Here is a 19,000-nt window from a genome sequence, read left to right on the forward strand (position 1 = left end):
TATAAAGTTTGTAATTGTTTTTTCCATCTTTCTGAAGAATGTCATTGGAATCTGGATTGGGATTGCATTATCTGTGTAAATTGCTTTGGGCAGTATTGACGTTTTCACAATGTTAAGTCTTCCTATCCAGGAGCATGGCGTATTCTTCCATTTTTATAAGTCTCTTTTGGTTTCTTGTAGTAGTGTTCTGTAGTTTTCTTTGTATAGGTCCTTTGTTTTTCTGGTTACATTTATTCCTAAATATTTCATCCTTTGAGTGGTTATTGTAAATGGTATTGCTTTCCTAATTTTCTTTTCAGCACTATCATTATTAGTGTAAAGGAATCCAACTGATTTTTGTATGTTGATCTTGTACCCTGCCACTTTACTGAATCTTCCAATGGGCTCCCAGTAATTTTTGTGCTAAGTCTTTGGAATTTTCTGTGTATAATATCTTATAATCTGCAAATAAGAGATAGGTACTTCTTCTTTGCCAATTTGGATGCCTTTAACTTCCCTATCTTGCCGTATAGCTCTGGCTAAGACTTCCAACACATTATTAAATAGGAGTGGTGATAAACAGCATCCTTGTCTGGTTCCTGTTCACAAAGGGAATGCTTTCATTTTCTCTCCTTTGAAACTAATGTTATCTCTTGGATTTGTATATATTGTCTTAATTATGTTCAGGAATTTCCTTTCAATTCCTACTTTGTCGAGTGTTTTTATCAAGAATGAATGTTAGAGTTTCTGCATCAATTGATATATTCATATGGCCCTTGTTCTTTGATTTATATGGTGAATAATGAGCATGATTTTCCTAATATTGAACCATCCTTGCATCCCTGGTATGAATCCTACTTGGTCATGATGTACTATTTTTTTTGATACATTGTTAAATTCTATTGGCTAGGATTTTATTGAAAATTTTTGCATCTATGTTCATGAGGGATACTGGTCTATAATTTTCTTTTTTAGTATCTTTGCCTGGTTTTGGTATGAGGGTTATACTTATTTTATAAAATGTATTCAGGAGTTTCCCATCCTTTTCTATGCTCTAGAATAGTTTGAGTATAATTGGTGTCCGCTCTTCTCAGAATGTTTGGTAAAATACAGTAAAGCAATCTGGACCCAGACTTTTTTATATTCTGTTTCCACAACTGCCGTTTTGGTCTATGTACAGGGTTCATTCTTCAAAATGTTATAAATAGTTTATTATGATCCACACAGTCAAAAAAGCCTATTCATCATCATTAAAGCACAAGTAAACATCTTTCTGGTACTCTTTGCTTTCAGCCAAGATCCATCTGAGGTCAGTAATGATATTCCACATTCCATATCCTTTTATGAAATCTAGCTTGAATTTCTGGCATCGTCCTATCTATATTCTTCTGAAATCATCTCTGAATTATCTTAGCAAAATTTTATTTGCATGTGATATTAAGTGTTGTTTTATGATTTCTGCATTCTGTTAGGTCATCTCTCTTTGGAATAGGCACAAATATGGATCTCTTACAGTCTGCTGGCCAGGTACCTGTCTTCCAAGTTACTTAGTATAGATGAGTGAACGTCTCTAGTGCTACATCGGTTTGTTGAAACTTTTCAGTTGGAATTCCATCAGTTCCTGTAGCCTTGCTTTTTGCAGTATTTCAGTGCAGCTTGTACTTCTTCCTTCAGTACCGTTGGTTCTTGGTCATATGGTACCTGTTGAAATGGTTAAACATCAACTAATTCTTTTTGGTACAGTGACCCCTTCCTTCCATCTTCTTTTGAAGCTTCCTGAATCATTCAATATTTTGCTTTCTTTCCATATTGAAATTGAGGCTTGAATTTTTTTTAGCTTGAGAAGTGCTGAGTGTGTTCTTCCTGTTTGGTTTCCTAACTCCAGGTCATTATAATACTTTTTCTTGTCAGGATGTCCTTTGAAAGTTTCTGTTCAGCCCTTTTACTTCCTGATTTCTTCTAGACCCTTTTGTTTTTCTATGCTTAAGTGCAGGTATCAGAGTCTCTCTTAACATCCATTTTGATCCTTTTTTTTTTTCTTTTCCCTCTTTTTAGTAACCTTTTGCCTTCTTCAGGTATGTTGTTCTTAATATCATCTCATAAGTCATTAGCAACTAATGCATCAAATGTGTTCCTGAGATGGTCTGTAAATTTAGGTGGCATATATTCAGGGTTATAGTTTAGCTCTCAGGGTCCTGTTACCATTTTCTTTAGCTTCAGCCAAGAAATTCCACCTGAGCAATTGATAGTCTTTTCCACAGTCTGCCCCAGGACTTGTTTTGACTGATGTTAATGAGTTTCTCTACCATCTCTTCCCACAGTCATAGTCTTTGATTCCTGTGTATTCCTTCTGGTTATGGTCTATGTGTGTAACCTCTGTTTATGGTGTTGAGTAAAGGTATTTGCAATAAAGAAGTCATTGGTCTTGCAAAATTCCATCATGTGATCTCCAGCTCCTATCTATCACCAAGGACATATTTTTCAATTTCTGATCCTCCTTTATTGTTTCCAACTTTCACAATCCAATCACCAATAATTATTAATGCACCTTTATTGCATATTTGATCTATTTCAGACTGAAGAAATTGATAAAATTCTTCAATTTCATCATCACTGACTTTAGTGGTTGGTACATAAATTTGAATAATAGTGGTATTAACTGGTCTTCCTTTTAAGCTTTTGTATATTATAATATCACAGACAGCATTGTACTTCAGAATACATCTTGAAATGGTTTTTGTTTGTTTTTTCACTATCAATGCAATGCTACTTCTCTGCAATTTGTCATTCCCATTCCTATTTAAAATGGTCAATACTAGTCTGTTTCAGCTCACTGATGACTATGATATCAATCTTTATGCATTCCATTTCATTTTTAAGACTTCCAATTTTCCTAGACTCATGCTTTATACATTCCACGTTCCAATTACTAATGGATTTTTGCAGCTGTTTCTTCTCATTTTGAGCTGATCCCCATCAGCAAATGAAAGTCCTGAAAGCTTTGCTCCATCCACATCATTAAAGTCAAATTTACTTTGAGAAGGTAACTATTCTGCAGTTTCCAGCATCACAGCAACACACAGCCACCACAGTATGACAAACAGATGAGTGGTGGGCAGAGCCATTGGGGTTTGTAAGTCTTCTATTATAGCCATGTATATCTCTGATTCTTAAAATTGTTCGTTTTGCTTAATATATTTTGTAGATCTGATAATAGTCTTTGCTTGAAATCTACACTGGTAATAATTTTTATTAGTGTTAATCATGGTATACCTCTTTCCACTGTTTTACTTTCAACCTATTTTTGTCTTTTTTATATTTGAAGTACATTTCTTATAGACAACATAACTGGGGTTTTGCTTTTTATTTTATTTTTCATCTAGTCTGATAACCTCTAGTTTTAATTGGTTTATTTAGACCATTTACACTTAATGAAAGGAGCTCTGGTAGCGTGGTGGTTACTATCCGAGCTGTGAACTGCAGGTCAGCAGTTTGAAACTACCAGCTGTTCCGCAGGAGAAAGTTGATGTTTTTTGCTCCTGTAAAGATTTACAGCCTCGGAAACCCTGTACCGGGGCACTATGAGTCGGAACCGAATCCACAGCACATACCCACTACCACCCCCACACTTAATGTGATTATTGAGCTGGTTAGATTTAAATTTGTCATCTTTCTTTTTCTGGTTTGTTCCATGTGTTCTTTGTTCCCAGTTTCTTCTTTTTCTGTCTTCTTTTGAATAAACTGAATACTGCTTATGACTTCATTTTAGCTCTTTTTTGACTCATTAACCTGTATCTCTTTTGTTGTCTTAGTAGTATTTTTTGTTGTTTTATAGTATACATCTTTAACTAAGTACAGACTATGGTCAAGTGATATTCTACCACTGCACATATAGTATAAGAACCTTATAGTAGTTTACGTTCATATGATCTCTACCAGCCATTGTGCTTTTATTGTCATGCATTTTATCTCTACATGTTATGAATGCCATACTACTTTGTTGTTATTCTTAAAAAATTAATTTTCTTAACATCAATTTTTAAAGAGATTTAAATCATTAAAAAAAGGTCTTATGTACTTAACCCATATAGTTGTCATATTCAAGGTTTTTATTCTTTGTATAAATCCATATTGCCATCTGGTATCATTTTCCTTCTGCCTAAAGAACTTCCTTTAGTATTTTTTGTATTGTAAATATTTTGGTGGTAAATTCTTTCATCTTCTGTATACCTGAAAAAGTCATTATTTAGCCTTAATTCTTGAAAGATATTTTGACTAGGGATTGAACTCTAGGTTGATAGATGTGTTTGTAATTTTCTTGGTACTTTAAAGATGCCACTGTACCATATTCTCACATGCATATTTCTGATAAGAAATCTATTGTTATTCTTATCTTTATCTTCTCTAGCTTACGTATGTGTTTTTTTACATTGCCTACATTTTAAGATTATCTCTTTTTCCACTTGTTCTGACTTAGTTTGATTATGATGTGCTTTGGTTTCATTTTTTTCATGTTTCTGGTGCTTAGGACTTGTTGAGTTTCTTGATCTGTGGGTTTACAGCTTTTGGGGGAATTTTAATCTAGTTCTTAAATAATTTTTCTATCTCAACTTTTCTCCTCGTTTTCAGGAATTCCAAGTATACTTATAGGTGGCTGCACACTGATTCTCTGGGGTTTTTTATTTTATTATTTAAAAAAAAAAAAATTCTGTGATTCAGTCTGAATAATTCCTATTGTTATGTCTTCATGTTCATGAATATTTTCTTCTAAAGTGTTTAATCTGCCTTTAATCACATCCTGTATATTTTTTATCTTATATGTTATAATTTTTATCTCTATGTGTTCTGAATCTTTTTACATCTTGCATGTCTCTAATTAACTTTTTGTACATATGGAATGCAACTTTAATAATTTGTAAATTCTTTTATCTGCATTGGTTCCCATGAATTCATTTATCTCATTATGGATCGTCTTTTCCTGCTTTTTTGCATGCTTGGTAAATTTTAGGTGCCACATACTACATTTTTATATCCTATATTTTTGAGTGTTCTTCTGGGATACAGGTAAGTTACTTGGAAACAGACTGATCCTTTCAGACTTTGCTTGGCTTGGCAGGACCAGAGCAGGACTCCTGTCTAGGACTAAGACAAGACCCTTTGTACATTCTGCATAATGGGTCTTGAGTATTGGAGTTTGCTAATCTGACTGGTAGAAATAGACGTTATTCCAAGTTCTTTGTGAGTATGGGTCACTCCTAGTTTTTTTCTGGGGATTCTTTGCTCACTCTGAGTAGTATCCTCACACATATGCATACATGCACCAATCTTACTCAGCAGAATACTTGAGGGGGATGTGCTGAGGATCTCTAGAGTTCTGTATCCATGCAACATTCACCTCTCTAGGACTTCATTTCTGTGAATTCTAGCCACGCTGTGGAGTTGATTCTGACTCGTAGCAACCCTGTACAGGGTATCCGAGGCTGTAAATCTTTACGGAAGCAGAAAGCCTCATTTTTCTCCTGCGGAACAGCTGGTAGTTTTGAACTGCTGACCCTGAGGTTAGCAGCCCAGTTCGTAACCACTACGCTACCAGAGCTCTGTAGACTCCACTGTCTCTTCAGAACTCTGACAGACTCCACCACCTTGCAGTGTGGCCTGGAAACTGTCAAGGCAGTAAAAATAGGGCAATTATAGACGTTAATTTCACATCTCTCAAAGGCCACTGCTTTCCTTACCTGGTGTTTATCTTGAAAATTACTTTTATGTGCTATGACAATGTTTTGGTTCCTTTGGTGGGAGAATCTTCATCATAGTTGTAATCAAAGCCATCTTCACTAATTTTAATATTAAATGACAGTGTTTCAGAATTATCGTATAGTAGGACCTTGTAAGAGAGATGTCAGTATTATTTTTCCCGTTGTCAAATGAAGAAAAAAAAGTAGTACCCAAAGTATAAGAATAATAAGTTTCGAAAGGAGTAAAATGATCTCTTGAAGATTCTAGGCTAGAGTCCTCTCTAAATCTGTAATACCAGTTAGAAGACCTGCTTCTGTGCCCCTTTTCCGTCATCTCTTATGAAAGAAAAATCCCTCAAAATAAAGTAACTCGGCTAAAAACTTGACAGTCTGGATCTGTTTAGCAGGTAAAACTGAAACTTCCAGTGGCATCTTTACGGGACTCAAGCTCCAGGGTCAGTCAGTTGTCGCATGTTCATAGCAGGTACTTACTACCAGATGAGAGGTGTTTGTTTTCAATAATAGTCTGCATAATTGCCCAAGCCTTAGAAAAAGGAGAGTGACTGTTGTTGTTAGATGCCATCGAGTCGGGACCGACTCATAGTGACCTTATGCACAGCAGAACGAAACACTGCCCGATCCTGGGCCAACCTCAATATTGTTGCCATGCTTGAGTCCATCGATGCTGCCACTTGGCTAATCCATCTCATTGGGGTCTTCCTCTTTTTCTCAGACCCTCCACCTTACCAAACATGATATCCTTCTCCAGCGACTGGTCCCTCCTGACAATATGTCTGAAGTATAAGAGACGAAGTTTGGCCATCTTGGCCTCCAAGAAGCACTCTGGCTGCACTTCTTCCAACACAGATCTGTTGGTTCTATGGGTAGCCCATGGCACTTTCAATATTCTCCCCCAACACCACAGCTCAAAAGCATCAATTCTTCTATGGTCTTCCTTAATTACTGTCCAACTTTCACATGCATATGAGGTTATTAAAAGGCCCCCTAATGACTGCTTCTACTCTATTCTCTTCCTATGTCCTTTAAACCTCTGAATATCACACATAATTAACTTAAGGATCTTCTTCAAGTATCGTAAATGAAGAAACAGCTGAGGCCTAGTTTTAAGCTTTTAAGTAATTACTTGTCTTTATGGTTTAATAACTTGGTCTTTATGTTTTTAGGAACATAGCTACAGTGTAATGGACAGCCCAAAGAAACTTAAGCATAAACTAGATCATGTGATCAGCGAGCTAGAGGATGCCAAGGAAAGTCTGCGTAATGTTTTAGACCGAGAGAAACAATTCCAAAAATCATTGAGGAAGACAATCAGGGAATTAAAGGATGAATGTCTCATCAGTCAAGACACAGCAAATAGACTGGAAACTTTCTGTTGGGAATGTTGTCAGGAGAATGTAGAACAAGACTATATTTCATGAAATAATTTCATGTTCCACCTAAAATTGACATTGGTACGACGTTTTTTTAAAAAAAAAAAAAAACTCAATTGCCATCACTAAATAATATCCATCATTTAAATACTTCTTTGAATCCTCTGGAGTGTTATAGTTGTTATACAAAGACTTTTTCGAAGGAATGCAGAAATTTTGCTAGTTATCATGTTGTATACCTTGTGATAATTATGTTTTATAGGCCTAAAGTAGTGCAATTTGTAAGATGTTAAAAGCTCAAGAAAACTCCATCATTGTTGTTGTTGTCATTGAGTCAGTTCCAACCTATAGCGACCCTGTATAGGGTTTCCGAGGAGCAGCTGGTGAGCTTGAACCACCAACCTTGCAGTTCAAATGGCTTTACAGTCTGGTGCGTTAATTCACGGCGCCACACCAGTACTCCGAGAAAACTCCATAGGACTAGAGAAATGATATTAAAGCAGTTCAGCTATAATGCTAGGAGTTGGATACTTCTTAAGCAGCATCAGTTTTTGGCTTCAAAAGACTATCTTTACTTATGTATACTTTATGGTAAGTACATTGACTTTTACCTGAAATGTATTTTACTATAAAGTAGAATTAATTTATATGTCTATCTTGGATATAAGCCAATTTGTTGTTGTTGTTAAGTCACAACAACCCTGTATAGGGTTTCCAAAGAGCATTTGGTGAACTTGAACGTCCCACCTTGCGGTTCAAACCCACCTTGCAATCCAGTGCATTAACCCACAGAGCCACACCAGGACTCCATTTAGTTATCAATAATACAATAGGATTGTTGTTATTAATCCAATCAGTTATCAGTAATTTAGATATAAATAATACCATAGGGTCTTTTTACAGGGCATCCCTTAGAATTGTTGTTGTTAAGTGCCATCAAGCTTGTTCCGACCCACAGCGACCCTGTATAGGGTTTCCAAGGAGCAACTGGTGAGCTTGAAGCACTGACCTTGTGGTTAAATCCGACTTTGCAGTCCAGCGCATTATCCCACAGTGCTACACCTGAACCCTTTAGATTAGCATATGGTAAAGCCCTGTTGGCTGTTAAAAGTTTTCCAGAGCCAACCTAGGAAGCCCCCTCATGAAGTCTGTTTTTCAGTAGAATATACCCTTTTTCTTCATTAAGAACACAGTTTAATGTGCATTAAAATAAAATATCTTTAAAAACAGAGAAGTATCATAACTTGGATTTTCAAATGTTTCTATCTGACAGTCCTTCTGAACATACTGTTTCATGACTACCATCATAAAACTATATCTTTAAAACCCGAATGCCAGTACTAGCTGAATACTCTCAATGCTGCTTTGTTTATTACAGAAACCTGCTTTGTCTATTAACATTTATACATATCAATGTTAATACAGTAACAACTTTCTGTACAATGAAACCATTATAAATTCATTATCTTGACATTTCCAGTTGAAATAGGAATTGGAGAAGGGGTTAAAATATTTTCCTTTAATTAGGAAACTGTATTATTATCCAGGGGCTTTTACTTAAGAGAAATAGGTAAGTAAAACAACAGCTTTAAATAGTTTCTTACTGAATATACATAAGAATTATCTCTTAGTTCTTTACTGATTGATCCATGTGTCAGAAATTTTGCATTCTCCTAAGGAGCTCTGGTAGCGTAGTGGTTACGAATCGGGCTGTGAACCTTAAGGTCAGCGGTTCGAAACTACCAGCCGCTCCGCGGGAGAAAGATGAGGTTTTCTACTCCCGTAAAGATTTACATCCTCGGAAACCCTGTACAGGGTCGCTATGGGTCAGAACTGACTCAACGGCACTTAACAACAACAACAACAATTTCTTACTAGAAGAAACTAAAGTGAAGGGCCATAAACACTATGGATTAGAATGAAAACTATTATCCCAAAGCCACATTCTACTTTGAAGCACAGATGCATATACAAGCCTCATTCTGAAGTTCATGCTACAATCATTAGACTTTAAATACAGTTGTTTTTAATGGATTAAATAGACATGATTGCATTTTGTGCTAATTTGTTCGTTGTGATTTTATTTGTGATATAATCTTATCAGTAAGGTTATGGTCACTTGTATTTTTTTATATTTAAGAATTTTCTATGTTTTAATGCATGTCATATTCTTATGTAGGATCCCAGGGCTTCTCTATAAATGGACTTTTGCCAACGTTTAAGAGATCAACATTATGTTGAAAGGAAATCACTGAGGTCTTATCTTGTTACTATCTTTAAAAAAAAAAAAAACACCTCAATAGCTACCCATTATTTCTCTTAGTTATCATTTAATTTTTAATTCATAATGAATAGTCTGATGGGAATTTTGGTTATGATCTTGGTTTTATGCGAGACCATGATAGAAATGGAGAGTTTTTCCGTTATCCTGTTTGTGAAGATATAATTAAAATAAGCCAATTCATAGCTAAAGGAAGAGATCAATCCAAACATAGTTATGTCCAAACTTTGGCTCTCTGATGACTGCTCGGACTAAGTAAGGACACCCCTCTCCAACCTTTCCAAGAGTGAAGTCTCTGTTTCTACCACTATCACAGTATCACTGTCGCTATGGTCACTGTTACTACTTGTGTTCACAGCTTCTGTCATCTTTTCCATTCAACCTAGTAGTGCTGGGAGGTAGCTAACTGGGCAGAATATGGCTGTCATCTGGGGCTATTCATTTGCTCTTTCTTCTCATGGAGAATGATAATCAATAGAAGACTTACATGAAAAATAAAGCCCTTCCCACCTGCTGCCCCAACAAATGCCTGAACAGAGTATACACCTGAGTCCTCTGTTCCCAGAGACTCCAGACAGGCCTGGGGAAAAATTGTCCAATGCAGAGATAAACCAAGTCATCCTCCATCCAGAGGTCCCTCGGGCAGCCAAGGCTGACCTAAACGCTTCACATTGCGTGACCTCTGACTCTTGGAATAAACCAAAATACTAGTTCAACCTCAGCACCAAATCAGGTACAAACGATGTAGCATGGCATTTTTCTCCATATAAATAGGTTTGGTTGCTTAAGAGAACTGTACCCTAGTCTTTAATTTGAAAAAAGGATGAGATGTATTAAATACATATTTAGTTTTAGAAAAATTATTGCAGAAATAATAGAGTGGTGAAGAATCCATTATATATTTGAAAAAATAAAATATTTTATTCAGTAATGTGATCTGTATGATTTTTATACATCATTATTCAATAAAATAAGTAGCAAAAAGACAAGCATATGTGTACAGTGTTTTTGCTTTAATTTCTTCTACATATTTTCCCTCCGCCAATAACACAAATAGGATCTGCTAGTTTAAATGGCCCAGACAGCAAGTCTGCCATGGAGCCCTTTCCTGCTTTGGGCTTCACTCAAAACTAGAAGCTTTTCATGTAATTTGTAGAAAAATGGAATTAAAAGACAATGAATGTAAAACTAAAGTTCTCTCATGTAAACTATCATATAATTCACAATAAAACATTTAAAAAAAAAAAAAAAAGACAATGGAATTTCTCCATGAGCTTTCTGAAACCCCTTCACATTCTCTGGTGTATAGTATTCTGCCCTCAGAACACAGAGGTCTATTAGGTATTGTGATTCCTTCATGGGAGATGCAAGGCATAATCATTTGTCGTTTGCCTTAGGGGAATATCCTAGCATGCCCCAGATCTCTAGAGATCCCCACCCCAATTTTTTATTGATGTGGTGGGCACCTGAATTTCAAAGGTTTTATCTCTCACCCTCTCTCAAGCCTCAGATTTACTAGTCACTTCTTGCTGATGCCAGTGGATTAACAGTCCATCAATACAGTGAATAAGTAATGCCCTGTAGATTGTCAATCTGGTCTAATTCTCTTTCTCCTATACCCTAACACAAGCAGGAGAGTTAAGATAGCCATGGGATAAGACCGTACACATAAACCATTGCCCATTCCATGTCAATGCAAACTGTTCCATATCCTCTTTTGTAATAGAGATGGAAAAGCGTGCACTCACCAGGTCAGTGTTTGCATACTGTGTTCTTGTATCCATGTTAATATCACTTCTAGCACAGCAGCTATAGTCAGGGCTGCTACTTGACTGAATTTGCCTTAGTCCACTGTCGTGCTGTATAGCAGTGATTGTGAGGTTGGCCCAGGATCGGGCAATGTTTCATTCTGTTGTGCATAAGGTCACTATGAGTTGGTACTGACTCAATGGCACCTAAGAACAACATTGTAATCCTGCAGGATCTGCCTAAATTTCACAGGGACCATCTTGCATGGTTTGTACACCTTAGCCAGAAATGTACAGAAAATTCTTAAAACTGGAATGGTTTGCAAGAAAAGAGTAATTAACAGAACCAAACACACCCCTGTCCTGCGCCATACACATTCATTTGCTACACTTGAGCCCATTGCTGCTGCCATTGTGCTAACCTATCTCATTGGGGGTCTTCCTCTTTTTCATTGACCCTCTACTTCATCAACCATGATGTCCTTTTCCAGGGACTGGTCCCTCCTGATAATATATATGAACTACAAGAGATGAAGTCTGGCCATCCTGGCTTTTAAAGAGCATTCTAGCTATACTTCTTCCAACACAGATTGGTTTGTTCTAGAATTCCATGGTACTTTCAATATTCTCCATCACCATAACTCAAATCCATAAATTCTTCTACAGTCTTCCTTATTCAGTGTCCAACTTTCACATGCATATGAAGCTATTGAAACATGTTGTTGTAAAACGCCATTGATTCAGTTCCGACTTACAGTGACCCTGTATAAGGATTCCAAGGAGTAGCTGGTGGGTTTGAACCGCCAACCTGGTGATTTGCAGTCCAGTGAAGGCCTGAAATTGCTGCCCTTAGAAAGGCCTCTTTATAAAGTTGTCTCTAGCATGTCTGGGAACTTAGGCTCCAGGAGGATGCCACATTCTCTAAGAGTGGTTCACTGTGCCTAAACTGATTGTATAAACAATATGTTGTTGTGAAGTGCCATTGAGTCGATTCCGACCTATAGCAACCCTGTGTAGGGTTTCCAAGGAGCAGCTGGTGAGCTTGAACCACCAACCTTGTAGATCTAACAACTTTGCAGTCTGACACATTAATCCACAGCACCACACCAGGACTCTGGTTTATGCTAAATGCCTGCTTTTCTTCAGGAAGCCTGGCATTGAGTACATGCTAGGCAAAGGTGCTGAGCCTCTAATGAGATGCCCTGTAGACAACATTCTATGATGTCACTATTTGATGCTGGATAAATTACATGTGTCCTATGTGACACACTAGGAGAGGTCTCTTAGAAGCTTGAGTCTGGTTTCCACCACCTCTCCCCCTGTGTGTTTTCTTTTGCTGCTTTTGCTTTTGCTTTGTTTCTCTGTAATAAATCTTAACCATTAATACAACTATATGAGCTCTGTGAATCATTCCCAGAAAATCATCACATCAGGGGTGGTCTTGAGGGCTCACAACACAAATGGCCTTCCAGAATTTTCCTGAGTTTGAGCCAAGAAGCCAAGCATTTATATCCTGTGTCAATCTGTCATTGGATGTGGGCTGCCCAAGAAACAGCATGCCCTTGGGCAGAACAGCTCACTTCAGTTGCAGTTTCTGAAGAGGGCTGGTAGCTGGCTGCTCTCCCAGCAGCTAAAGAACAAAAAGCCATTTGTTCCTGAAGGGGGTCTTGTCTTGATGGTATAGCAGAATGTATGTTGAGTCCTTGAACTCCCCTAGTTCTCATTCGTCTCCTTTCTGTTTCAACCCAGAGTTACTGAGTTACTTTGTGCATTAATGTTCTTATTATTGAAGAAATGAATGATATGTCAACCGTCTCCACAACAAAACTGCTGTAGCAGGGCCCTCTAATAATGAAACGGTGAATTTATTAAAGCTAACTGCATTGGAGACTTAGGTATATATGATCTCTTAGTGCCTTTTGCATTTGATTCAACATAGTTTAGGTAAAGATGGAAAATAAAGATGTGTTGGCATTATACCAGATAATCTGCAGAAACTATCCAGATACCTCACAGAATGCCTTCCTTCATTCCTATGGTACGATTTTTTTTTTTTTTAATTGGGCTGATCTGAAATATTTTTCATACCATAGTTTTCTTAAAAGTAATCTCTGTGTTCCTCTTTCTGCCTAGAAGGTTTTTGTGCAATGACCACCAGATCAGAACTGTCAGAAGTTTAACTTCTATCTAATATACACATCTTCCAGACATTAGAATCCTTCCTCGTACCTACATTGATGACACAGGTGTCTCTGTCCAAATTTAATTTCTATTGATGGCACACCATTAATGCCTGACAAATATAGCCCTCTCCCCACACGTTCATGACTGCTGCCTTGCTGTAAGCTAAATTCGTATTTCCTACCTTAATTGCTGCAACAGAGTCCTTGGTTTCCCTGTCTCCAGTATACTCCAGAATGATGTTTCTAAAATGCATATATCAATAATTATATTAAACATAAATGATCTAACACCCCAATTAAAAGGGAAAGATTATGAGATTGGATAAAATAAGTAAAACCCACCTATATGCTGGCACCAGATAGCCACTTTCAATAGATACAAGTAGATTAAAGGAACAGAAAAAGATAAAGCATGTTAACACTAATGAAAGCAAGGCTGGACTGCTACATTGATGTCAGACAAAATTGATTTCAGAGCAAAGGATATAAAAAGGGAAAATGAGAGGTTTTTTTTTCACAGTGATAAAAGGGTCAATTAAAAGGGCCTAATTCTGAGCACTTTCGTGCAAGGGCAAAACTTCAAAATCCACAAGGCAAAAATTAGTAAACTTGCAAGGATAAATAGACACATATGCACAGCATTTAATCAAAACTATATATATTGGCAGAGCATATATATGCATAAGGAGCTCTGGTAGCGTAGTGAACCACAAGGTTAGCAGTTCGAAGTTACCAGCTGTTCCACAGGAGAAAGATGAGGCTTTCTGCTCCCGAAAAGATTTATGGCCTCAGAAACCCTGTGCAGGGTCGCTGAGTCAGAACCCACTCCACAGCACATAACAACAACAACCAACCATATATGCATAGTCCTGGGGGATAAGGAAAGCTCTGAAAAGTCTAGAGGGTTACTAAAATCAGTGTGGGGGTGAAATATGAATAACGGTCATCCTCAAAGATGTCCACATCTTAATCCTTGAATCTTGTGAATATGTTGCCGTAATATAACAAAAGGGAGTTTGCGGACATAATTAAGGATCTTGAGATGAGATTATCCTGAATTATCCACATGAGCCCAATGTAATCCCAATGGTTTTTATAAAAGGGAAACAAGAAGTCAGAGTCAGAAGGATAAGTGTGACATTAGCCAAAGTTGAAGTGATGTAAGATGGTAAGTCAAAGAATGGGAGAAGCCTCTAGAAGCTGCAAAAGGCAAGGAAATAAATTCTTTAGAGTCTCCAAAGGGAACACAGTCCTGCTGACCCTTTTCAGATTTCTGACCTCCAGAACAACTGCAACACTATAAATTTGTATCATTTTAAGCCATTACATTTATATAGTATTTTGCTATAATGGAACAAGGAACTAATACCTGAGCCAAGGTGATACCAGAGAACCACACCAGGAACCTGGGAACAACTGCAAAGCTAGACAAACTTAACCGGCGACAAAGGGAATATCAAAGGTTGGCTCTGACATGATTTAATAATCCAGTTGGGACCCGGTGCTCAGGTAGATTGTCCCAATTTAGGGGGAAAAGTTAAAAGAGATCCTAGAATGCTCAGAAAATGTTTTCATACTCCTCAAACAAGGAATTTTGGACATGTATATAAAGTGCCCTATACCAAGAAAGTATGAATAGGACCCAGATCTCTTCTTTGAGATACAGAGATTCTCAGAAATAGTTAAATGATGTGAACTGAATTAGGAAGCTCTGCATCACTAACTCAGTATTGCAAAAGAAAGCAAGCAAGATAGAGATGTAGTTAGAGAGGACCAGGAAAAACAGACTTGTGCCTGCAGGGTTCTTTCCTGGCAAACCTGATTTTTTTGCCTGAGGAAAGAAATATTCTATCCCAACGAAGATCAGAAGTATAATTGGTTCCTCTATCAGATTAACTAGGAAAACTTGATATATAAAATTCTACTGAGAGAACCAACAAATCTTGTGTTGGCAGAAGTACAACCAGAATGCTCCTTGGAAGCCAAGATGGCCAGACTTCATCTCTCATACTTTGGACATATAATCAGGCGGGACCAGTCCCTGGAGAAGAGCATCATGCTTGGCAAAGAGGAGGGTCAGCGAACAAGAGGGAAATTCCCAACAAAATGGATTGGCAAAATGACAGCAACAGTGAATGTGCTTAAGCATATCAGCAATGATGAGGATGGTGCAGAACCAGGCGGTATTTCATTCTGTTGTACATAGGGTCACTATGAGTCGGAACCGACTCAAAGACTCTTAACAATACCAACACTGAAAGTGGAGCCAGGTTTTAATACTTGGGACAAGCCTGGGTGAACCTGCACATTGACTAACTTCTCCATAAGTCTCGTGGTCTTTAACATTGCTTCTTCAAACTTCATTTCACTGTTATTCACTGTTATTGCTTCCTCAAACTTCATTTTACAGCTCCCTTTTGGAGAACAAGCTTAGGAGAAACAACCACTCTCCCCAGTCCCACATCTCTCACTTTCCCAAAAATTGTGCTTCTGATCATACAAGTGTGCTTGATGAAAAGCAAGAACTGGCCGAGATGGAAATGAAGGAAGAAGAAAATGTTGGATTAGAGCCAACAAACCCAGGAAGAGCAGACATACAATTTGAAATCTAGAACCACTTGGGAGTTGATAATATTGATTAGAAAGCATGACATCTGCAAGGTTCTTGCTTATGAATAACTCCAGCCAGGTACAGCTTAATTCCATCTTGTGCCTACGTTTAAGTGTTCAGAGGCCAGTTTTTTGTAAGTAGCTCATGCACCTCTGACAGCTGAACTTCCAGAGTTAGAGCCTATTTCTGAAGCCATATAGTTGGGGATTTTCCTCTTTCAATGACCCTCGATTTTACCAAGAATGGTAATGTCCTTCTCTAGGGACTGGCCCCTCATGATAGTATGTCTGAAGTATGAAAGAAAAAGTCTGGCCATCCTGGCTTCTAACAAGCATTCGGGCTGTACTTCTTCCAACACTAATTTGTTTGTTCTTTTGGTAGTTCATGGTATTTTAGTATTCACCTCCACCACCATAACTCAAATGCATCAAGTCTACGGTCTTCTTTATTCACAGCCCAACTTTCACATACATATGTGGCTTTTAAAAATACCATGATTTGGACCAGGTACACCTTAATTCTCAAACTGACATCTTTGCTCTTGAACAATTTTAAGAGGTGTTTTTTTTTTATGCAGAAGATTTATCTAATTCAATATGACGTTTGATTTCTTGACTACTGCTTCCATGAATGTTGACAGGATCCAAACAATAAAGTCTTTGATAACCCATCTTTTCTTCATTTATCATGATGTTGTTTATCAACCCAGTTGCAAGGATTCTTGTTTTCTTCTCACTGAGGCATAATCCATAGTGAAGACACCTCAATAAATAACCCATACTGAAGGTAGTCTTTGATCTTCATCAGTATTTCAAGTCCTGTTTGCTCTCAGCAAGCAAGGTTGTATCATCTGCATATCACAAGTTGTTAATGAATCTTCCATCCTGATGCCATGTTCTTCTTCATATAATTCAGCTTCTCAAATTACTGTTTAGTTTGCAGATTGAATAAATACAGTGAAAGAATACAACCCTGGTGCATGCCTTTCCTGATTTTAAACCAGGCTCTATTCCCTTGTTCTGTTTGAACAACTTCCTCTTAGTCTATGTACAGGTTCCTCTTGTACCTTGATGTTGTTTTTGTTAAGTGCTGTCTAGTTCCGATTCATAGTGACCCTGTTGTATAGGGTGTCCGAGGAGCGGCTGGTGGGTTTGAACCACCAACCTTGTGTTTCAAACTGTCCTTGCAGTCCAGTGCATTATCCTGTAGCACCACACCAGGACCCCAGTACATTAATAGGAAGGTCCAAAACCCATACTCCAAAAAATACTAAGGAGTACAACCATATGCCTTAGGAAAATGGCTTCTTCAATTCTAATACCTTTCTTCTCATTGTGCACTATTTTACTGGACAACGCTATTTCACAGCTCAATAGAAGGTTACATCTTAAAGTAGGTTTTGAATTTTACTCAGGCTCTTTCATTTGATATTTATATTTCATATTTATCTTCTCAAGTATATAGAGAAGTTTATGGATAATACATTTTCAATGTAATAACCCACTTGAGTGTACTGATTTTGAATCTGCATACACTATTTTGAAGGACACTAAGATTCAGACATTCACAACCTACAAAAACACATAACATATAACACGAATACAAAAAAGTAGACCGTGTAGCAGGGATTGTGACAATTAAAGACAATACAATGAAACAAACTATAACTCTAGCAGAACCTCGAAGTTCCAAAATGCAGCATTAGGGTGTCAGTACAGGCACTTTGGAATTTCTGTCCCAGAACTTGAATTCTATTAGCTCCCTATTCAGATCTGAGAAGAGCAGACAACACCATCTGGAAAAGAACCAGACAGATCTGGGTTAAAACCTCACACCTGTCACTTTATTACATATGGGGCCTTGGTCAAGATACTTCTTTGAGCATTTAGAAAGTTTAGACAATAATTCCTCCCTCACCCAGTTGTGATGAGAACTTAAACTGTGTGTAAAACAAAGGCCATACAATAAGTCTTCCAAATCTTGTTTTTCTCTACCATCCCATCCTTGAAGCTTGGGTAAAGAATATGATAATACAAGGATGGATGGACAGAAAAGGAGAGGGAAATGTTTTTGATAGAGTATGATAACATGAGATGGAGGATTTGTGCTTTACATAACAACCTTTGCTTTTATGGTAATCCAAAAGCAGGCAAGGCAAATTGTCCCATTGAAAGAAAAAATTGTATTTGATCACCATGCTCCTCTGCAACGTCCCCACCCTGGCATCTTACATAAAAGTCTCTTTATTTCATTCATTCATTCAATTTTTTTACAAAGCACCCTAGCGTGTTGTCAAATGTCGTCAAGTTGGTTCTGACTCAGAGCTACCCTGTATAGGGTTTCCTAGGAGCAAGTGGTGGATTTGAACTGCTGACCCTGTGGTTTGCAGTCCAGTGCTGATCTTAGAGCTCCACACTAAGACCCTAGTTGTTGTTTTTGTTAAGTGCCGTCAAATAGGGTCAAAATGTCGGCCATAGACCAGTGTACCAAGTTAAGGAATTTGCATTAGAATGTAAATCAACCACACTACTTAGTTCAGCCAACATGTTTTTCATAGTAAGACTTTCTTGAATTAAGCAGTGTATTGATTTAAACTCTGGAACAGGGGTCTTATCTCATTCTTGGGCAGTAAAAACTAGTTTCCAGACAAGCTACTTTGAATAGCATAATCTTAGAATATGAAGTCACTTAGTAAATAGACAATCTTTGAACTAACCTGAGCTCCCTAGTTTGTGGGCAGTTGACAGAAGAGGTGTTCTACACAGATTTGTGTTAGATAATAAACTTTCCTTGCAGTAGAGCTCATACAGCTGAAATGTAACATCATCTGACTCAGCAAATCTGGACCTCATACTTTCTAAAACAGAAGTCTTTTATTAAATAAAGTTGTAAACTGTACAGCACTGTGCAGGATGCTAACCACAAATAGTAGTAATGAGTACTTCTCGGAGATGAGCATTCAGCTACAGACTTGCCAGGAAAGTGTATTTAACAGGCATTTTAAATAAAAGTGAAGGGTGTTGATGCTTATAAAACAAGTTAATTTCATAATGGTATAAAGGTGTGGTCTGG

General features: G+C 37.5%; 1 protein-coding gene across 1 annotated transcript in view; it reads left to right on the forward strand.

Moving 5' to 3' along the window:
• Positions 1 to 7,153, forward strand: part of THAP6 (THAP domain containing 6) — a 33,168-nt gene extending 26,015 nt beyond the window's left edge. Inside the window, exon 4 of the mRNA XM_006871569.1 lies at positions 6,899 to 7,153. Within this exon, the coding sequence (XP_006871631.1) occupies positions 6,899 to 7,153 (255 nt within the window). The remainder of the gene's footprint in view (positions 1 to 6,898) is intronic.
• The last annotated feature ends 11,847 nt before the right edge of the window (positions 7,154 to 19,000 follow it).

This window comes from Chrysochloris asiatica, unplaced genomic scaffold (assembly GCF_000296735.1).
Source record: "Chrysochloris asiatica unplaced genomic scaffold, ChrAsi1.0 scaffold00169, whole genome shotgun sequence".
NCBI classification, from domain to species: Eukaryota; Metazoa; Chordata; class Mammalia; order Afrosoricida; family Chrysochloridae; genus Chrysochloris; species Chrysochloris asiatica.